This window comes from Meles meles, chromosome 7 (genome assembly GCF_922984935.1).
Source record: "Meles meles chromosome 7, mMelMel3.1 paternal haplotype, whole genome shotgun sequence".
Classification (NCBI taxonomy): domain Eukaryota; kingdom Metazoa; phylum Chordata; class Mammalia; order Carnivora; family Mustelidae; genus Meles; species Meles meles.
In genome coordinates, this window is record NC_060072.1 from 96,763,039 (window position 1) to 96,785,421 (window position 22,383).

Sequence of the window (22,383 nt, forward strand, 5' to 3'; positions counted from 1 at the left end):
CAGAATTTCTGCTGAGAGAGAGAGGGCACGGTAACGGGGAATTCTGGGAAGGCAAATCCTCATCAGGTCACACTCTCCCCAAAAGTCCAGAGCTCCAAGGTCTCGAGGTTGGGGGGCAGCGGGGAGAGAAGAGGTTCTGCTGATAAGCTGGGTGAGGTGAAGAAAGCTAGTATGACTTCAAGTTCTGGAAAACATGCTGGGAATCTTCCCAGTTAGCAGAAGAGAGGTCTCTCTTGCACAGAGAGAAGCAATGAAGGGACACAAATGAATCTGGGTGTTACCTCTGTTCCCCACACGCTCTTTCACCCACCGGGCGGCTGCAGAGATCCTCTCTGTCTTGGTGATGTCCAGGATCACCATCCCCAGCCTGTCTGATGTCTGGCCTCTCAGACGCTGGGCTGCCTCCTCCGTCAGACACGAGGCCAGCACCCTCAAGCCTCGCAGGTCCCACTGCCGGGCCAGCAGGTTCCCGAAGCCCAAGTCACAGCCCATGATGACGATGTACTTGTCTCGGAGATACAAGCCCAGGAGGTAGTAGAGGCCCACACGGCTGCCAGGTGCAAGCACACGGCTTTGTGGGGAACAGATGGACAAGCTCTGATCAGAAGTCTGGCCTCCTCAATCCAGATGGCTGTGAAGGCAGTCGGGCCTCCTGGCTCTCTGGCATCTTGAAGTCTTTCATTTCCCTCCTGATCACTGTCTTTCTGGAACATTTCTCCCTACCCCCAACCTGTCTGCTCTTTGGACTACTTTTATAAGTGCTGACATATGTCCTTGAAAAGCCCCAGTCCTGCCCAGAAAGGAAACATGGCGAGTGCAGTGCCCCCTCACCCTTCCACTGCACTCTGCTCTCGGGACCCATGTGACCACACCGAGTGACACGGACCACTTTGCTCTGGCTTCCAGCTTTAGAACAGTTTCACTTGTCTGCTGACATGCTGAACCTGGAGATTCCCCAGCTCAGGAAGGTTCTTACTAGGAATATACACTTTTTTTGGGTGGGGGTGTTGTTCTTTTAAATTAACATATAATGTAAGGAAGCTACACTTTGATTCAAGACATATTTGCCAGGACGCCTTGGTGGCTCAGTGGGTTAAGCCTCTGCCTGTGGCTCAGGTCATGATCCCAGGGTCCTGGGATCGAGTGCCGCATTGGGCTCTCTGCTCATCTGGGAGCCTGCTTCCTCCTCTCTCTCTGCCTGCCTCTCTGCCTACTTGTGATCTCTCTCTGTCAAATAAATAAATAAAATCTTTAAAAAAAAAAAAGACATATTTGCCTTCAACATGTTCCCTGAGCCCGGGTTTCCTCCTTGGGCTCAGGATACAGAACTCAGTCCTCAGAAAGGAGAAGGCACAGAGTAGAAGGTCCCCTCCCGCTGCACTAGTTCTCTGAGGCAGAAAGATGTTCAGGACCCTGAAGGGGAATCTGACCTCAGAGGCGAGGAGATGGGAGAAGGGAATGGGGGTGAGCACACGCAGGAGAGACACGGCTCCCAGTCACTAGGAGGGTGGAAAGGAAACACGTGGGCCAAGCGGGTCTCACTCCGAGGAGATGCCCCGTCCCTGGCCTGGGGCGCCTGCTTGCCTTGTGCTCTGCCCTCCCACAGCCAGATTCCAGCCCAGACACAGACTCCAAAGACAGAAAAGACCGGTTTGCATAGGGGCCAAGGGAGGGGGTGTCCTAAACCCCACCGAAGCAGGCAGGGCTGTAAGCCTGTGTAACCGCAAAGATGTTCGTTCGTTCGGTGCGTGTCTGGGTGATGGTGGGAGGAGGCGGTAACTGCCCCCTCAGCAGACTAAAGAAGGGACTGGAGACCGGTCAGAACAGCTGTCCATGGAGGGGGTTCAGGGTGAGGCGGAGGACCCCACTTCCACAAAAGGAGAGTGGACAGAGCTGCGGCTGAGCAGCTTCCTCAGGGCACCCCAGTAGCCTCTGACAGGATTGGGCTCAGGTCCATGCCTACGTCCACAGGACTACACCAGCCACCTTCCCCCAGAAAAGAGACCTGGGAGGGAGGTGAGTCATGCAGAAGCTCAGAAGAATACTGAGCCTGGCTCATTTTGGCTGTCTTTATCCACACAGCTGTCCTGCCATCATGGCGGGCCCTTGAGCTGTAGCCCTGGGCAGGGCCCTTCAGCAAGCTTCAGTGTTTGTGTCCTTCAGGAAGCACTAGCAGAAATAAGACCCCCTAGCCAGTGTACAGCTCCCTGACACTCCGGAAAGGACATCTAGACGTGGTTCCCCAACCTCTTGAACGTCCTTCCCCAAGGGGCCACAAAATGGCTGGATGATCATTGTTTGAGGGGGAGAGAAATGGTGGAAATCCGGAAGCTCCAGGTGCAGCCTGACACAATGACTTCATGTGAATGAGGCAATGTGGGCTGCACCCCATTGTGCTAAACCCCTAGAGCATTGAGGACTGCAGCCCCTCGGGGGCAGGGATGGGTCTAGCCCCCGGCAGTGCCCCACATCCTGCAAGAGAAGTGTGTGCAGAGCTAGGTGACTGCCACACCCCACCTCGTGCTCCATTCTCACAGTGCGTTTCTCACAGTGTCTAACCATGTGAGAGTCTGCAGAACCTCCATCCCCTCTTCTTTATAACGAGGGAGGAGGATTGGGAGGGTCTCATGAGTTTAAGAACCCCTATGTTGTCATCAAGACGGAATCCTAGGAAGTCGAGGCCTCTGGAAACAGTGGAGAATTCAAGGGGCATTTCTGCCCAGCACCCATCAGGCGCTCAACCAAAGTGAGCGCAACAGAAGAAATCTGGAATCAGCAAGGGACTGTCAGGACATCTACAGAGCCCCCCAGGGGAGGTGCTGGAGATCAGGAAGTGGGGGGATTCTATGGGAGGAACAGAAGCCAGGAGATGGATAAGAAACTGCAGAGCAGGGAAGAGCTGAGGCATGCCTGGAGGCTGCTGGGGGGTCCCAGTTCCCTGGGGACCTCCCAGCCTTCAGTCTCTCCTCTTCCTTGCACTAACCTTACACACCTCCACATACACTCTCTTGGGAAACCACAGTGAGGAAATGGTTGTTCTTCTTCATCCTGTGGAAGCAAAGACAATTCTCCTCCCCTTTCTCAACCCCTCCCCAGGTCATCCCATGAAGGAGAGTTCACCCTCACTCAAGAAATATCCCAGAATTTCACAGGCTGAGTCACCTCCACAGAAGCCTATAGCATACCCCACTTATTATTATTTTTTTTTATTCCAGCCCCATCCATGAGAGGTGCTTCAGGGCAGTCATTTTTGACATGATGGACCCTTTTAAGAATCCAAGAAGACTCAAATCCCCATAAAAATGACTTAACAAAACATATGGGATTTTGAATATACTTTTCAGGGGGTTCCCAGATCACCTAAAGCCATTAGGTGCCAGGAATCTAGGTCAAGAATTCCCGCAATACGGGTTTACTGAAATACTACAGCAGTGGGACTCAGGCAAGTTGTCTGACCTCCCTGTGCCTCACGCTATGGTAGAAGCCTTGTCTCTCGTAGTAGCCACCTCCTTACGTTGTTACGGGGATTAAAGGCGGCACCTGGTGACGTCAAGCACCTCGCAGTCATGCCTGGTAAATGGTAAGTATTCAATAAATCTTAACTGTTACTATTACTACATCTCTTTTGTGGTAGTTCATAGCACCATTGAGGATGTTCTTGACCTTCTATGTAAGAAACACAACACCAGACAACTAAATAAAAGAGGAAGCTGGTGTTGACCCAGTGCAAAGAAAAATGGTGGTGGGACCAAGGAGAGGTATCTCAAGGTAATTCCACAAGAAGGGATCTCCTCTTCCTCACCCCTAGAAAGCGGGTAAGGGACATGCTTATGCCACACATTGTACATATCTCATCTCTGGCCTCCCATACAATAACACTTATCCTCACTTCATATAAAGGAACTGAGACTCAGAAAGGTAAAGTGGGGCTGCCTGGGTGGCTCAGTTGCTTAAGCATCTGCCTTTGGCTTGGATCATGATCTCAGGGTCCTGGGATCAAGCCCCCCATCAGGCTCCTTGCTCAGTGGGGAGTCTGCTTCCCCCTCTCCCCCTGCCATTCCCCCTACTTGTGTGCTCTCTCTGTGTGTCAAATAAATAAAAACAAAATCTTTTTTTTTAATTTTAATTTATTTATTTGACAGACAGAGAGCACAAGTAGGCAGAGAGGCAGGCAGAGAGAGAGGGGGAAGCAGGCTTCCTGCTGAGCAGACAGACCTCTGAGGGGCTCGATCCCAGGACCCTGGGATCATGACCTGAGCTGAAGGCAGAGGCTTTAACCCACTGAGCCACCCAGGCGCCCCAAAAACAAAATCTTTAATAAAAGAGAGAGAGAGAGAGAAAAGAAAGGTAAAGTGGTTGTGCAAAGTCACATGGCTCCTAAGTGGGAGAAACAGGTGTCAAAGCCAGGTCTGGTTCCAAGAAAGTGTTATCTCCACCGTGTCTCAGTGAAGAGTGAGTGAGCAGGAAGGACCTGAGCAGAACCAAGGACAGGGCCACCGGACCACATCCTTCTTTGCGGAACCTTGGGGAGCTCCTTATCTGGTGCTGTTGGGCAGACAAGGCTGCCTCTCTGGCATGGGGAAGCTGTGGGAGGAGGGCAGAAGGGCTTCTGCTGCTGGGCTGGGCTTCTGCACCCGGGGACTTCCGGGAAGCTGGCCAAACTCCTCAGCCTGGACCAATCCACAATCCATCTGCCCTCCACACATGAAGTGAGGTTCTCAGCCACACAAGCCAGCCCAATGGGGGAATGCCTGGGCTGGCCTGCCCAGCCCCTTCCTCTGGGGTCCAGGCACAAGCCCTTGGCCCCCACCTGACCCTGGGAAGCTGCCTGCTTTTATCTCTGTCTCCAATAACTCCTCCCTGGTACCTTCCTTCCTTTCTGATTGTTGATTACAATGTCTTGTCTACATTTTTTGAAGGAAAAAAAAAACTGGGGGGGGGGGTGGGTAGGAAGGAGAAAGAGCAAATTTCCAGGAATTGTTTTGCTACTGCTGTTCCTGTTACTTGGAGCAAAGCTGTTTGCCACCCCCCTCCTCCTCAGGTTGGCAAAAAGCCTGGGTCCTCCCCCTCTGTCTTTCCCTTCCTTCCAATCTCTCTCTCTCCAGCTGCACACCTCCTCCCTCCAAAGAAAAACAGGCCATGAAAACTGCAGAGCTGTCACTTATCTCTTCCTGAGGGAGCAGCTTTCCCTCTGAGCCTCTGCCAGAAGGCACCGCCAGCATTTCCTCCTGCCGCAAATACACAGTCAGTGATGTGAGGGCCGGGGGCCTGGGAGCAGGTGGAGGTGAGGCTGCAGGGGTGATGTCTCTGTATGGGAGGGAAAAGGTCGGGGGGTGGAAGAGTCTGAGACCCCGGAGACAGGAGCCACTAAAATGTAGTCTTCAGAAGACTGGAAATGGCGATGAGTCAGAATGTGTAGAGAGAGCAGCGACAAGAACTAGGGTCTCCCTGGAGGGTTGGTCCAACAGAGCCTCCCTCTGCATGGCTCAAAGGTATGGGGAAGGAAAGGAGAATCCTCAGAAGACTTCCTATTGAAAAATGATACCTATAGGATAGAAATTGAGATCTGAGAGAGAGAGAGAGTGTGTGTAGAACTGTTGGGGAAAAAATCAAAGTAGGGGCACCTGGGTGACTCAGTGGGTTAAAGCCTCTGCTTTCAGCTCTGGTCATGATCCCAGGGTCCTGGGATCGAGCCCCGCATGGGGCTCTCTGCTCGGCGGGGAGCCTGCTTCCTCCTCTTTCTGCCTGCCTCTCTGCCTACTTGTGATCTCTCTCTCTGCAAAATAAATAAATAAAATCTTTTTAAAAAATCAAAGTAAACCACATTTTACGTCATCAGAGCTCATCATGACGGAATTCTTGATCTAGGGGCCATCTGATGTGGGAGGAGAAGTGTGACATAATAAGAAATGTATCTGCCCCCAATTCCTGAGCTCCTAAATCCCTTAGGAAATTTCCTAGATAGCTTCAGGATGGGGACTGGTTCCCAGAAAGACCAAAACTTGATTAGAAGCTTAGAACTTCCAACCTCACCTCCCATCCTCTGGGAAGAGGTCAGAGACTAGATATTAAATTAATTATAGATCACGCCTATGTGTTGAAGAAGTCACAAAAATGCCTGAACTATGAGGTTCAGAGAGCTCCTGGGTTGATGAACATATCTACATGCCAGGAGGGCAACATACCCCAACTCCACGGGGACAAAGCTCAGGAACCTTCCCAGCCTCACACTATATATCTCTTTATTTGGCTGTTCATTTGTATCCTTTACAATAAACCAGTAAACACAGTGAACGCTTCTCTGAGTTTTGTGAAAAACTCCAACCAAGTATTGAAACTGAGGTGGGGAGGGATTGCGGGAACTTTGTAACCATGTTGGACAGAATTGTGAGTACCTTAGGGACCAATGATTTGTCACTGGCCTCTGAAATGAGAACAGTTGTGTGGGACTGAGCCCTTGAACTTGTGGAGTCTGACACTAACTTCAGGTTGGTGTCAGAAATGATAAATTTCAGGATACCCACTTGGTGTCCGGGGGAGGGGGTTGGAAAATTGGTTACCCCTACATGTTTGGTGTCCGAAGTGTTGTGCGTAGAGAACCTGTTTTTCTATAGGAGGCTTTAGGAAAACTGCAAAATTAAAAATATCCCTTCTCATGGCAATGATTGGTGGTGATGGTTGTACAACAGTGTGAACATATGTATTTTTTTTAAGATTTTTTTTTTTAATTTGACAGCAAGAGAGATAGAGCGAGGGCAGGAACATGGGCACGGGGAATGGGAGAAGGAAAGCAGGCTTCCCGCTGAGCAGGCAGCCTGATGCAGGGCTCGATCCCACGACCCTGGGATCATGAATTGAGCCGATGACAGACGCTTAGTGACTGAGCCACCCAGGCGCCCTGAACATACATATTTTATTATTTATTTAAGTAATCTCTATGCCCAGTGGTAGGGCTTGAACTCATCACACCCCAAGATCAAAATTTGCATGTTTTACCAACTGAGCCAGTCAGGCACCCCTTACTTAAGGCTACTGAACTGTATAATTAAAGATAGCTAACATGGAGGCCTGCTTCTCCCTCTCCCTCTGCTTCTGCTCTCTCTCAAATAAATAAATAAATAAATGAAATCTTTTAAAAAATAGCTAAAATGGTAAATTTGATGTTATGTTTATTAAACCACCATAAAAAATTAATTATTAAACTGAAAAAGAAATCCCCTTCTTGAATGGATACACAAAATGTGGTGTAGCCTGGCCATGGAGTATTACTCAGCCACACCAGAGAGTAAGGAGGTGCAGATACCTGCCACAGTGTGGATGAAGTTCCCCAGCACTGCCAAGTGAAAAATGAAACAGACATCAAGGTCGCACTTTGTATGATTCTACTTCTATCAAATGTCCATAACAGGTAAATTCGCAGAGACAGAAAGCAGAATGGTTGCTGCCAGGGGCTGGGAGAAGAGGGAAACAGGGAGTACTTCATGGGTGTGGGGTTTTCTTTTGGGAAAACGTGAGGACCTACGGAGAGGTGGTGGTTACACAACAGTGTGAATGTACTGAGTGCCGCTGAACTGTATTCTTGGTTGACATTGGTATGGGAACTTCACTTTGATTAAATATGCACACCTAGTCCCCTCGGGCCAGCACACCCTCAGCCCTACAGGCCACAGAGCATGGGCCTAGCTCCAGGGGACTCTGCCCTCTGCACCGGTGGGCCTGTGTGTGACAGGTGGCCTCTCTGTGCTTAACAAACAGAGGATAAGGAAGCCCACCCCTCATCCCCACAGGGGGTACAACAAGGTATCTCAGAGATCAAATGCTTAACAGCAGCAAAAATGCTCCGAGAAGCTGGAAGCTCTGCTGGCACAAGACAACACAAACCCACGGGCTCTGAGCCTTCGCCCGTGGCTTGGAAGGAGGGAAGCGTGGTGTCTACCTGCCTCTCCTGACCCACCCACCTCATGAGAAGTGTGAAGCAGCAGGGGAAGGATGCTGCTCTCCCTGCCCCCCTACCTAGGAAACTCCCTGAAGTTCAATGCAGCCCCCTTTCCACCCCCTACCCCCCGTTCAGTCTTCCCTCTCTCTCCAGATTCTCCCCCTCAGAGCCCAAATGCAGGGTGGGTGCAAGGCAGTGGGGAAAGGCAGCATGACTGAAAGTCTGGCTGATTTTCGGATTTATTTTCGCCTGCCCACCCCCATCCAGTTTTGCTTTAGTAGGAATCAACAGACAGGGGAGAGCAGGATTCCAAGCCCACTCAGAGTGGAAAACACATACGTAGGTAAAGCATTTACCACAGGCCTGGCCCTGTGCTAAACACTTCACCTTGTGGGCTCACTGAATTCTCACAATACCCCTATTAGTAGACAGTATTGTCCCATTTTGCAGAGGAGACAACTGAGGCTTAAAGAGGTAAATTCACACAGCTGGTGAGTTAGGAGTCGGGATCTTCGTGATTGCAGCCTGACTCCTCCCTGCCACTGGCACACGGGTCATCTGCTGTGACTTCCCCTCTATCTGCATTGGGGGAAGGCAGGAAAAACCCTGACCCTCTCCCACGGAGCCTCAGCCAGTGATACTGCTTCCCGGATGAGAAGGACGGCCCTGAAGCCCACAGCGAAGCCAGCCCCACGGCCACCGGCCCTCCAGTCTCCTCACGGCTCTGCAACAGCCCAGACCAGAAGCGCTCCTGACAGAAACGCAGGTGGGTGTCTCCCTCTTAGGAAAGAAGGGAATCAGGGCTTGAAGACAAACTGACTTTTGTGCATGACCCACAGATGTCCCCGGGGATAAATGAGAGGGGTGTGTGTACGTGTGTGTGTGTCCCACATCCATAGCCCGAAGGTGAGACAGAGTAGACTTCCTAAGGAAGGCCCAGGTGAAAGGGCTAAAAGGTGAGGTTCGGGAGAGAAGTAGAGGTCGGAGCCAGCCTGTGGCCCGAGCTATGTTGGGGCCCCCCAGGCTGGGAAGGAATCTGGCTGGGCACAAATAGCTCTAGTCTCTCGAGCCACCAAGTCCTAACAAAACATCTCTGCTCACAGGTCAAGGCGGGCAAGGGAGCTGCGTACTAGTTCTCCACAGTCTGAATTTAAAACTCTCTCTCTTGCCTCTTCAGACCCAGAATCCTTTCCCAAAGCATCCTGGTCGCTGTGGCCCGCTAACTTGAGATCTAAGGCTGCTTTCGAGGTCTCCTTTATCTTCCAACCCTCTCTTCTCCCCACTAGGCGTACACCAGTGCTAATGTCGGTTAAGGACAACATGGCGCCTGCCCCCACAGAAGGCTTCACCACGGCACCTGCTAGTGACTTTGGAGAGATCCACAACTGGAATGAGCTGCTCTCCTTCTTCAACCACACCTTGCCCGAGTGCCACATGGAGCTCCGAGAGGACACCAAGCAGGTGATCCTCTTTGTCCTCTACCTGGCCATCTTTGTGGTGGGCCTGGTGGAGAACCTCCTGGTGATATGGGTCAGTTGGCGCTGCTTGGGCCGGGCGGGGCTGATGAACCTCTACGTCCTCAACATGGCCATCGCAGACCTGGGCATTGTCCTGTCTCTGCCCGTGTGGATGCTGGAGGTCATGCTGGACTACACCTGGCTCTGGGGCAGCTTCTCCTGCCGCTTCACGCACTACTTCTACTTTGCCAACATGTACAGCAGCATCTTCTTCCTGGTGTGCCTCAGCATCGACCGCTACGTCACCCTCACCAGCACGTCACCCTCCTGGCAGCGCCACCAGCACCGAATGCGGCGGGCCGTGTGCGCAGGAGTCTGGGTCCTCTCGGCCATCATCCCACTGCCCGAGGTGGTGCACATCCAGCTGGTAGAGAGCTCCGAGCCCATGTGCCTCTTCATGGCGCCCTTTGAAACCTACAGCACGTGGGCCCTGGCGGTGGCCATGTGCACCACCATCCTGGGCTTCCTACTGCCCTTCCCGCTCATGGTGGTCTTCAACGTGCTGACGGCCTGCCGACTTCGGCAGGCGGGATGGCCCGAGGGCCGGCGCCACTGCATACTGGTGTGCGCCTACGTGGTCATCTTCGCCATCTGCTGGCTGCCCTACCACGTGACCCTGCTCCTGCTCACACTTCACGGGACCCACATCGTCCTCCACTGCTACCTGGTCCACCTGCTGTACTTCTTCTACGACGTCATCGACTGCTTCGCCATGCTCCACTGTGTGGTCAACCCTATCCTTTACAACTTCCTCAGCCCAAGATTCCGGGACCAGCTGCTGAGCGCCGTGGTCCATTACCTTCCCAAGGCCCGGGCCAGGGCGGACAGACGGGCTTCCTCGTCGTCCTCCTCCTCCACTCAGCATTCCATCATCATCACCAAGGAGGGCGCCCAGCCTGCTGCGGCAGGCCCCCAGAACCACCAAGCCTGAACCGGTAGGCGCCAACAACCTCACCCCTCTCCGCACCCCAGTGTAGATTCCACTCTCCATCAGTGAAGAAGAAAGCTGCGGGTGTAGGTGAGAGATTGGGGGGGAGTGGGGGGAGGGCCAAAATGCTCACCGCCAATTTTGAGTGTGTCTTATAAAAGTGAGATGGGGAGGAGGCGGGGGGCAGGGAGGGGCAGAGAATAGGTCTTTGGTGGTGTCCTGTTCGTTTCAATCCTTGGGACTCAAGAAGACACTCGGGAAAAATGGTGAAATAAGTAACAGAGACAGCCGTGACTCTGGCTCTTTCCAAAATCTGTACTTCCAGCTGGGATAGGCTAAAGAGAGGCTCAGCAGAAACTCGACACACTCATTTCAACAATCACCCTGGCCGGAAAGAGTGTGCTCTGTGGGGACCTCACACAACTTTCCTTTTGTGCTTGTGTGCTTGCTGATTCCCCCACCCCCCACCCCTGCACACTGTGCAGGCTGTGAGGACAAGCGGTCAGAGGCCAAGGAACCAGGAGGCCTCAGCAGTTTCCTAGCATCCTCGGTGATATGATGGATGGAGGGGGTGAAGCAGAGGTCTGGTGCCCCACCCCCACCATCCAGGAAGTGGCTCCATTTCCTTGTTGATACTCTCGCCTTCATCCATCCTGTTTCCCTCCCCACGAAGCAGGGAGCCATCCCAGAGTCAATGCTCCTCGGAGCCCACCTGCTCCCGCCTTCAGATGTAGGACATTTCCAGACTTCTAGGAAGAGATGCTATCAGAAATCCGCCCCCATCCCTCCCTTTCTCTCTAGATCTTGGAAAATATCAAGGGACATTCATTCTGAGAGCAGACCTTGGGAGAGGCAGTGGCAGACGCTCCCGGAGGCTCTGTCCCTCAGCCCTTGTCCCCTGAGTAGGGGATGGGGAAGTAGAAATTTTCCGATTCTGTCACAAGGCAGAGCTCTGGTATTCTAAGTCAGTCCTCACCCTTAAACTTCATTCTCCCTGGCCAGGTCTTCCATAATTTTCCTGTCCAGCAACTTACTTCTATTCACGCTTGTCCTAAGCCTTCTTGTTGACAAGTAGGTCTTCTGGAAAAGACTCATTTATCAGTTTGGGAATCTAGGACCATGTCCATGAAGAAAAAGTCTAAGAACCTGTCCCCAGTCCACTAGTTCCAAGTGCTTGGTGTCCTAACCCCGACCCGAGCAGAATAAAGGGCTTGTGAACATACTCACTGAGGGCCTCTGCTCTGCTCAAGAGCTCAGTATTTCTGGAATGTTTCACTTGGAATATCCATTCACTGACCTGGAGCGCCGTCCCGCTTTTAGAAATCTGAGAACCGCGTTTATCTGATGCACTCAACACGTGCTCCGATAGTGTATGTACCTGTCTGTCAGGGCCACAGAGGGAAATGCGGCTGCAGTCCCACTCGCCAAACCCAAATCCGAAAGGGTCTTAAGCGACAGATAGCTACTCTGTGGCACAGAGCTGAAGACTTTTTCAGCCAGGACAGTCCGGGTCGTGACTTGGGGTTGTAGGAAGGGATTAACCTAACAATACACAAAGTGCATTAAAAAAGACTTTCCACCTTTGTGCCCATATAAAAACCAAGCCCAGCGGCGCCTGGGTGGCTCAGTGGGTTAAGCCTCCGCCTTTGGCTCAGGTCATGATCTCAGGGTCCTGGGATGGAGGCCCGCATCCGGCTCTCTGCTTGGTCAGGAGCCTGCTTCCTCCTCTCTCTCTCTGCCTGCCTTTCTGCCTACTTGTGATCTCTGTCTCTCAAATAAATAAATAAAATCTTTAAAAAAATAAGTAAATAAAAATAAAAATAAAAACCAAGCCCAAATCTGATGCCCTTATCACTGCCTCTGCTGACTTGAGGCTCCACAAGTTTCCTAAAGGGAACCCAATGTCACATCTGTCACCTCCTGGGTTACCTGGGACACCAGCCCCTCAGGGGCTCACTCTTCTCAAGGATTTCTTTGGCATCACGTTGTCACCCTGAGCGGCAGGAATACCTCCTTAGGGGCTTGGGAGGCCAGAGCCCAGGGTGTGCTGACAGCGGCAAGGCTGCTCCGTTCGGCATTCCCTGAGCCCTGACCGGCGCTACTCCTGACCCACGTGTGGAGACCAGATGGAGCGCGTCACGCCCCAACTTCTGATGTCTAGCTCCGGCCTTGTGGAGGTACGTTTGTTAACGACCCCATGAGACCGTGCCAAACTTTCACCTCCTCTGAGTCTGCCTCTGTCCGCCCGGACATGCCACATCAGTGAATCAGATGGCACTGGCAGGACCATCTGAGGCTGAACCCCTAGCCCAACTAGCCATGAGCAAAGTCCATTACTCTCTGGGCCAACAGATACCCCCGGGGAGGTTTTCCCTGGAAAGGTTGGGCTATTGACTTGTTTGCCACTAAAAACAGGTCAACAGGTTAATCCTGGGGAATTCCAGCTTCAGGAAAGGAAATCTGTGGGGGCGCCTGGGTGGCTCAGTTGGTTAAGCTTCTGTCTTCAGCTCAGGTCATGGTCTCAGGGTCCTGGGATTGAGCCCTGTGTCAGGCTCCCTGCTCAGCAGGGACCTTGCTTCTCTCTCTCCCTCTGCCTCCCTCCCAACTTGTGCTTTTTCTCTCTCTCAAATAAATAAAATCTTAAAAAAAAAAAAAAAAGGAAAAGAAACTGTGCTACCCAAAAGAATCCTGGCATTGGGGGTGCCTGGGTGACTCAGTGGGTTAAGCTTCTGCCTTCAGCTCAGGTCATGATCTCAGGGTCCTGGGATTGAGCCCCAAGTTGGGCTCTGGGCTCAGCGGGAAGTCTCCCTCTCCCTCTGCCCCTCCCCTCTGCTCGTGCTCTCTCTAATAAAGAAAACCCTTTAAAAAGAATCCTGACATCTGCTGAGCACAATGCTGCCACTACCAGGTGTTGGGCCCCGATCTTCTGAACTCAAGTGACAGAGTAACCCCAGTCAAGAGGAAAAGAATTCCTGTTTCAAGTTTCCTTTTTTTATTCTAAATAAAAACCACACTTTGTGCCGAACAATGGAATATAAAAGAATCAGATGTACAACGATTTTAGACATCTACTATTTGGGAAAAGAAGTTTACAAAATATACAAAACTTTACAGCAATAGATAGTAAACACTTAAATATTAGGAGGTCAGTACTTATTAATTTAATGGAAGGAAGTTAGGCATCAACAACTCTTCTCGGTTTCATAAGAGACTTTCACTAGCAGAGGTGGGAGGGAAGGGTGGACTGGACAGGGGAAGGATGTTAAAGAAACAGCAAAATCAAAACAGTTTCATTTTCATTCTGATGTTAAGTCTGCCGATGAGTGATGACAGTGAAATGAATGCTGTGTGCCCCCAGCTTCCTGACGACTCAGGGCAGGACTGAAGCAAAAGAACGTGAGGGGACATCCGGACGGGCAGACTTCTCCACAGCCCACTCCCACACCAACAAAATCAGTGTCCACCTAGAAAAGGACTTAAATTCACTTCCAAAGTTGAGTAGTCTCAGGAACAGGGCACAGTAAGAGGCCAGAAGACGAAGAAAATTCATCAGTAGCAAAACCTGACTGGGGAGAAGGTATTTAGGCCCAAAGGTTTGTCCTGGAGACAAAGGGGTGCTGATGGATCAGAAGAGAAGAAAGTAAAAAAAAACTTTTACCCATTTCCTGGTCCTTAGGGGTCACCCGGGGCCCAACCCCCTCCTTTCTTTCCACCTAGCCATAAACTACAGAGACTCCCTGGGGTCTTAAAATGTAGGACCAAATACTAAAATGTAGCAGAGCTTCCCAGCAAGCACTACAGCATCAGCAAGCCGGCACTGGCTCACAGGAGAGGTGGGAGATGGACCCCTTCCTGTGGCCAAAGCAGCCTCTGCTGTTTATTCTGACGTGCTATGCAAGTATTACCTTCTTCCCTTAAGAAACAGGTCAGGAATAGCCTCGTGCCTGGTTTAATGCTCTACAGTCGCCATCTTGAAATTCTTCATTTTTAAACAAAGGACTCTGCAAATTATGTAGCTGGTCCTGAGTACAGAACAACAGAGAAGAAGGGGGAGGAGAAAAGACATTCAGGGGTCAGAAAAAACCTCAGAACATTACAGCAGACTGCTAAACTGGGCTCCAAGGCAGAGGGGAAACAAAACAGAAGGCGGAAAAAAAGTTTAAAAAACTCAAAATAAAATGAATACCTTCGACCAGGGATCCCAGAGTGCCCTTTGCCACAACACAGAGTTTCAAGTAAAACAGTTCGGAAAAGGGTGAGCTGGAGGTGGAGGCCGCAAACATGACTCTAAACAGGGGGAGGGGTCAGGTGTGAATATGGGAACAAGCAGAGGAATGGGGTTTGGTCAGTGAGCCTCATGAGCTACTGACCCCTGCTACACGTCTGACCGCAACCAACCAGCGCCCCCGCCCACCCCACCCCCCAATCAAGTGCTTGGCCTCAGGAGGATCAGTGAGTGCAGCTTTTTGTTTAGTGTTTCAGGGGCAAGGTTCAAGGATTTGCTTTTTGGTTTACTGGCAAAAAGGGAAAACTTCACAGTTTCAGGTTAGGTATACAGACTACCCAGCATCCACGATGCCCTCCGTTAAGGAAAAGGGTTTCTCTAGCACACTGATCCATGCTTGGCCAGCTGGCTGAGTTCCAGTAAGTACCACCTCTCTCAAATCTGACCGTTCAGAAACTGGTCCTCATTGACAGTCTAGGAGGGATCACTCAGCCTTCAAAAGCTTAGCAAATACTTGACGGCGGCCTTCCGCACATTTGCCTTCTTAAATTTCCAACAGTCAGTGCGGGAAAAGAAAGGGAGAAGCCAGTCAGGGACAGAAAGTCTCAGCACTGCTTTCTTGACAAGAATGACCTGAGGGGACGCATAACAAGTTCGATGGTGAAAAGTGGCCACTGGTACAAATCCCTTCATGTAACAGTCACCCCACCAGAGAGCCAGGCACTCCAACTGGGAGGCTTTACCAATTTAGGGCTAGAGAGAGAGGCAGCAAGTCCGACAGGGACGGAACTTTGGCTTGCCTGTGTGTCTTAATATAGCTTTCCAAGTTTAGGAAGGATGAGAAAATGTGCAAAAAGGTCCTTCATTTAACTTGTTCCCCTCAACCCCGTCCCCTATCTACTCAAGCACATGCAGGAAAGGCCGAGGAATTTAATAAGCCCCAACTTCCTAGAACTCACATCCATCACCTAAAGGGTTCCCTGGGCTTATTCTGAAAGAGACTATCTGGACAGAAAGAAAAGGAGTCGCTTGTTTAAAGGCTAGACACCTTCTCCCTGAGTCCGAGCCCCCATTTCCCAAACCTCTGGCCAGAACCGTCCCCTGGACCATGGCTACTCTCTGGGGAGAAACTCATTTTCCTTAAGTCACTTATCCAAAAGAGATGCTGGGTACTATGTATATAAAAGCAAAAATAAATAAATATCAATGTCCAAAAAGGCTCTGTGAGTTAATTAAAACCACTCGCTTGTGAAACAGCCCGGGTGCTGTTGAGTCCCCCTCAAGGGCAGTGTCAGGGCGGAGGCCAGGGACTCCCAGAGCTCACCTGAGCAGGCTGAGGTAGTATGAGTTACTGAGGTGCTACCTTGTGAATATGCGGGATCCAAAGGCCCTCTCCCTCAAGCCTTCTTTGGGCAAGAACCCCCCAAAAGCCACAAAGAATGGAGCAACCAGCCCCAAGGGCTGGGCAGACTGCATCCCAGCCACCTGGGGCAGGCCTGCACCAGCTGCCGTCCAATAGCGCCCCCTGGTGGCGATGCAATGACAGATCAGGATAAATTCCAGCAGGTCAAAGGTGAGCTGCCAAAGCTCCTGGCCAATTAGCACAAAGTAAACAACAGGTTACCTGACTGGGACAGACGGACCGCACATCCCGGACCGCACATCCCGCTACACACTCGGGTCCCTTCGATCCTGAAGGGCTCAGAGTCCATCACTCTGCCACCCCGTGGGGTCTTCTCATCTACACCACAGGTCAAACACACTTCTAGGTGGGAGACTGGATGTAAATTAAGGCAAGGTTGCTGCTGTCAGAGACATCCCCACCTCTCCACCAGGAAACTCAAGGTCGAGGGAGGTAGCCATATGACAGATGACTGTATCAAAGTGGCTCCCTGTCCTCTTTACCCCACAGGGAAGGCCTAACCAACCACCTGGGCTACAACTCCATAAAATCGCATTTCTTTGGAATCGAGGAGAAAAGAGAAGCCTCCCTTCCTGTCCATCCAGGCGGCCACTTCCGGTGGCCCTGGAGGACACCTCTTCTGACCAGCAAGGATTCATCCCAAAGCTTTCTGACCTAAACAGAAAGCTCTGCCCCCAGTTTGGATCTAGCTGCCAAAAGATTTTCCTGTCCCCCCAGCAGATCAGAGCGTGGAAATGAGCAGGCGCTGCTGTCTCATCTGCCTTTTCCCTGCTGAGGGCCGGGCCTGGCGCCTGAAGTGAGCTGCCCTGCAGACTAGTCTTTTCTGAAAGACCTCATTCCCCAAATCTCTCTCACTGCTGGGCATCCCAGTTGGAAATCTGGCAATAATACCCACAGTGAAAACCTCTCTCCACCTCCTCTATTCAGTGAGGCTGTTGGTTGGATTCTTAGCAGCATAAATACCTATCAGTAAACTAAAACTTGAGAGGCGCGGAGAGGAGATCTAGTCAGGGGATCTAGTTGGCATCAACTGCCTGACCAGATCCCAAGCCCGGCCTCCGAAGACTCAAAAACACAGCCCTCCGTGAGCAAGAACAGGTAAGGAGGTAAACATGATAGGGCCGTTGCTTCTCAAAAACAGTAACAGCTCGTGTGCTCTTTCTTCTTCTTTCAACACAAGACAGAACAGAATTTCCTAGCAAGGCCAAATTGAAACTTCGGCTGCGGAGGGCCCAACAGCCATTAGAAAATCAACGTCCTGGCTGCCGCCTGGGAGCTGCCCTTGGCTCCGCAGGGACCCAGTCAGCTGTCCGGGTTCTTCTCCGCCTCTTTGGAATGGATAATGTACATGAAGGTCTGCTCAATGGTGAAGTCGGGTGGGAGGCTGCCTTTGTGCACGCCCACGTGCTTGCTCATGAGGTTGAGTGTGGAGCTGTAGTGGCCACAGACCGTGCAACGGTACATGAGGGCCCCCGAGTGCGTCTTCAGGTGGCACTTGATGGTCGAGCGGCCTCGGAAGAACTTGTGGCACACCTTACACTGGTACGGCTTCTCGCCCGTGTGGATGCGCCGGTGGTAGTTGAACTCACTTGTGTGGGCAAACCTTTTGCCGCAGACCTTGCAGCTGTACTTGCTGTTCCCGGGCTGGCCCTGCAGAGCCAGCTCCTCGCTCAGGAACTCCTCCGCCGGCAGCTTCCGCTTCTGGAGAGCGGGGTGCTGCAGCCCCGCGGTGGGCCGGGCGTCAAGGCCACTGCCGCATTTGTGCTGGCTCACGTGGTAGCGGTAGGCGGCCTCCGACTTGAAGCTCTGGCCGCACAGGTGGCAGCGGAAGAGGGCGTCCTCCAAGCTTTGGTGCACGGCCATGTGCTTCTCTAGAAGGTGCCAGTCCACGAAACTGTTTGCACAGACGGAGCAGGAGAAGACGGAAATGCCCAGGTGGGACAGCGTGTGCCACATGAGGCTGCAGAGGTTGAGGTGGCGCTGGTCACAGACGCTGCAGGCCTGGCCCTTCAGGTGCAGATGGTCAAGGATGTGTCCTCGGACTGCATGGAAATCTCTGGCCAGTGCCTTCCCACAGGCAGCGCACTTCAATTCTGCAGCGGCTGCCCCAGAAAAGAGAGCCAGCTTCCCAGAGAGGGGGTCGTTGGGGTGGACGATGATGTTGTTCTCAAATATCCCATCCCGTCGGTGGAGGGTAAGCTGCCACTGGGTAAAGAACTTAGTTTCACACATGTCGCAGGAGAAGAGGAAAATGCCGATGTGGGACAGAACGTGGGTCACCCGGGAGTTTCGGTCCTGGAAGTGGGTTTCGCAGACCTTGCAGTTGCCCGTCAGCAGGTCCACATGGTCCCGAGCATGCTGTCGGATGAGCTGAATGTTGGGTTCTAGAACTTTCTTGCACACCTGGCAGGGCATGGCCTTATTCTCCCGGTTGTCACTCTCACCAAAAGTCAGCTCATCCTCACTGTCGTCACTCAACTCAATCACCTCCTCGGCGGTGCCTATCTCCTCGGTGGGGTCTTCAAACTGCAAGTCATCATCCCCCAGCTCGTCCAGCTGGAGCTCATCCATCTGCCCAAAGCCCGGATCTTTGGAGTGGTCGCTATTGCTCAGACACGAGTTGGTCCCAGGGGTAATGTCAATTGCACGGTCAGGGGGGAAGAAGCTGTTTTTGCTGAAGTCTCCGTTGCTCTGAACCTTGTACGGCTGGCAGGAGCTCGTGCTGGTTTGGATGCCCATGCTGACAGCGCCTAGGACCGGCTGAGTCACCAGACTAGGGACGGGGGTGAAAGGAGCAGGGCCGTCGTGATCTTCCGTCTTCGGCGGCATGGGCTGCTGCGACAGAGGCAAGCTATGGTTAGTGTCACCGGTGACATTTCTCTCTTCCTCTTTACAGCTTCCTCCAGCATCACTAGGTAACACATAGTTCCTATCAGGACCGAAGTGCTCCCCACCCCCCCGGAGGTCTCCAAGCGGATAGGCAGGTTCCGCTGAGCTACAACTCTGGGTACCGGAGTGGCTCTCCCCGCTGCTGGTCAGGGGCTTGGCCATGGCGGTGCTCTCCAAGTCAGGAAAGGTCGAATGACAGGCCCGGAGGAGATCCTCCATGCCCAAGCGCTCGGCCACCTCATAGATAACCCCAACATTGATCAGGTCTGTGAAGAGCTCTGACGTGTAGACAAAGCTCAGAATCTTCTCGAAGTTGGCGGGGGTGATGAAGTCCACCACGTAGGTCCTGGCAGCATCTAGCCCTGTATTCAAGAAGAGGTTCTGGAAGTAGCCCGCCGCGCAGGCCAGCACAGCCTTGTGGGCTGGGAAGGAGCGGCTCCCCACCACAATAGTGACATCGCACATGGTCTCCGAGAGCCGGCACTTGTTGAGTTCCTTCAGCAGGTTGTTGGGGTGGTTGGTGCTTTGCAGTTTGATCCTCATGCCCATCTTAGCAGCTCCTAGGACGTTGCCTCTGTATCAGCACGGTTCACCTGTGGACAGTAAACGGAAGAGATGGATGGACAAACACATCCCTGCACTCGAGGAGCTCGGCAGAAGAAAATACCGCCAGTCTGAGTGTTTGCGAGCCCTGGGCGGGGAGCAGGAGCCAAGGGACACCGTGCTGCTCCATGCTGCTGGGAGCAAGGACAAGTGACGGGACAATGACCTCTCCCCCTGCATGTTCCCAAAGACAGAACAGTCACAACAAAACCTGAAAGTATTGAAAAAAATCTGATAGCACTGTCTGTGAGAGTCAATAAGAAAGGGGAGTAACCCTGGTGGGACAGAAGCTAGTACCTTAGGGCCAAGTCAGAGACAACCTCTCGGACACAATCCCTCACTTCATTACCAGACGGAGAGCTCAGATGAATCTCCTAACTTTTTCCCCAATACAAGCTTTCCTATCTCGTTCAGTATTTTCACTTCTCTTACAACACCAAACGCCATAAAGTACTTGAACATCATTACCAAAGTTCCATTAGCTGCTGAGGGCAAGAGAAGGTTGCTCTTTTATTTTCTTATCAATGCTCTGTCCTTCCAGTCCGTAAATAGACCTCTTGCTCATTAATGAGTTCTGATCTCTCCCTTCCTAAGCCACCTGCCTAGTCTCTTGTCTTACCGAAACGCAGAGCCATCCAGATACTGCTGTCTCCTCCTCTGCATGCTTAAGATTAAGCTAAAACACTCAAGACCCAAAGAAATAAAGCAAAATAGGATACACTGTAGCATTTACTATTACTTATATATGCCTTTTATTTTAAATCACCCTTTTGGGATCTATGCATATGCTGATCAGAACGAAAAGACTTACTTGATGCCCTAAGAGGGCATCTAATTATACAGGCAAGACTCCTAAAGGCTTGCTGGATCCCACTTTCCCCGCCTTTTCAAGTCCTGCATGCGTGAGGAAGACAAGCTAGTTGCATTCACCTTCAGTCTCAGCACTCGCCCCGCGCAACACAGCCCCTTTCTCCACCTCACCACCTCTACAAACTCCCAACTTTTTCTGGGGTCCAAGAAGCTTCTGCGCTTTGTTGGGATACAGGGAAGCGTCTCCCGGGCCCTGGCGGCCACACATCAGGTCGGGGCACTGGCAAGCCTGAGTGGAGGGTGGGAGGGGGGGCACACTGGGAACTTCCGAGAAGGCACCCCAAGAATCCCGTGGTGCCGCAGTCTCCCCTCTGGAGGGTCAAACCCAGCAAGAAGGGCGTTGGATCGGGCCGGGGTGCTCCACCTGGGGGCCACCGAGCAGCTCGGTCGATCCCCAAGCGGCAGGGGATCCCCCCGGGGCGTCTGCGGGGGCGCCGGGCCAGACGGGAGCGAAAGGATGGGCGGCAGGACCGGCCGAGGTCGGCGCGCGGCCGGGTACGATAGGTCCGGCAGACGGGAGCGGGCAGAAGGGAGCCCCGCGAGAGCGAGAGAAAGGCCGGGACGGGGGTCGGGCCTCGACCGGGGGCAGCCCTCGGCCCGGCCGCGCTTACCCGGCTCCGCGGGGCCCGAGCACCATCGCCACCGCCGCCTCACACAAAGGCCCCGGCCCGCCGTGCCCGGCCCGACGAGGAGGCGGCGCCGCCGGCCGCGGCCAGACTCTCCATCCGCCGCGCCGCTCGCCGCGCCGGCCCGGGCCGCCCCCGCCGCCCGGCCCGCAGCGCCCCCCGCCGTCCCGGAGGAGGCAGCGCCCCCCGCCGCTTGGCCGCAGCGCCCCCAGCCGCCGGGGAGGAGGCAGCGCCCCCCAACGGCAGGGCTGGGAGCTGGGTGGGCCGGGCCAGAGTCTGGCGACTCCGCCCTCCTCCAGTGCCCCTGGGGACCCCCGCCCAGGCCCCACCTCCCACTATTATACCGAAGTTTTCTCATCAGAGAGATCACCAAGGAGCCAACATCAGTGTAATCACATGAGGGCTTATTCCACAAGCTTAAGCTTGGGCCCAAGTATACCCGACACAGCAGAGTGGGGACTTGGATGCTGAGCTTAGTTAAGGCAGGGGTATTTATGGGTTCCTGTTACTAAAGCAGGGTGGGGGTCTCTGGAACCAAAGCAGGGTGGGGTCCTTAGAACTAGAGTAGAGGAAAGTTCAGCCCTTGGGCACAGGGGTCTGAGATGGCTGCCGGAGCTGAGATGGCTGTACTTATGCTAAGGCTAAACCTGAGGTGGGATGGCCTTAATTTTTCTCGGCCTCCACACTTTCCCTCTCAGAGGAACCTAAGGAAGGACCCAGTCATGGGTCCAGGCTGGTCTCAGGAACAAGGTCGGGTGGTTGGTATTGCTGTCTGAGTACCGTGAGCTGAACTGTACTGACTCTGTCTTTGACAAAAGCAAGCAACATTAGTGGGGTAAGTGAGCGCAGTCTTAGCTTTAGGGGATTGTCCTTGTCGGGCTGACTTTTCCATTCTGGGATGAAGTCCTTGAGAACGGCATGTGGGTCAGCTGACTGGACGTAAGTGTAGTGGACCCAGGGAGTAATCCTGTTGACCTTGAGAGCAGTGGGAGTGGTCAAGATCGCGATGTAGGGTCCCTTCCAGAGTGGCTGAAGTGTCTGGTGTTGGTATCTCCGAACGTACACCCAGTCACCGGGCTGATATCAATGGGGGTCCGGGGGTGGCCCAGTCTTGTAGAGGGCCCTCAGCTTAGGCCACACCTATTCATGGGTTCGTTGTAACATTTGGAGGGAGAAAAGGAGTTGGTGATCATCAAACTCAGCAAGCACTTCAGGTTTTAAATTGGGAATAATAGGTGGAGGAATACCGAACATGATCTCATTGGGAGCAAGTCCCATCTTATATGGGGAGTTTCGCACCCTATATAGGGCGAAGGGGAGGAGAGTCACCCAATCTCTGCTGCCAACAGGATATCATCTACATATT

General features: G+C 52.8%; 2 protein-coding genes across 4 annotated transcripts; one reads left to right on the forward strand and one right to left on the reverse strand.

Moving 5' to 3' along the window:
* The first annotated feature begins 8,571 nt into the window (after positions 1-8,571).
* GPR182 (G protein-coupled receptor 182) lies at positions 8,572-12,094 on the forward strand. The gene is made up of 2 exons (XM_046010788.1): positions 8,572-8,702; positions 9,223-12,094. The coding sequence occupies exon 2, from the start codon at positions 9,239-9,241 to the stop codon at positions 10,382-10,384; it is 1,146 nt and encodes a 381-aa protein (XP_045866744.1). The 5' UTR covers positions 8,572-8,702; positions 9,223-9,238; the 3' UTR covers positions 10,385-12,094.
* Positions 12,095-13,029: 935 nt separating this feature from the next.
* On the reverse strand, positions 13,030-21,115 carry ZBTB39 (zinc finger and BTB domain containing 39). Of its 3 annotated transcripts, none has more exons than XR_006819721.1 (3): positions 21,003-21,115; positions 14,287-19,511; positions 13,030-13,845 (listed from the first exon to the last, which is right to left on the reverse strand). XR_006819721.1 is itself a non-coding variant. In XM_046013241.1 (2 exons), the coding sequence occupies exon 2, from the start codon at positions 19,465-19,467 to the stop codon at positions 17,332-17,334; it is 2,136 nt and encodes a 711-aa protein (XP_045869197.1). In that variant the 5' UTR covers positions 19,468-19,511; positions 21,003-21,115; the 3' UTR covers positions 13,030-17,331. The 3 variants fall into 3 exon arrangements, 1 of the variants encoding a protein (XP_045869197.1); XR_006819720.1 differs by having other exon boundaries at positions 13,030-13,998; XM_046013241.1 differs by having other exon boundaries at positions 13,030-19,511.
* Between the last annotated feature and the right edge of the window lie 1,268 nt (positions 21,116-22,383).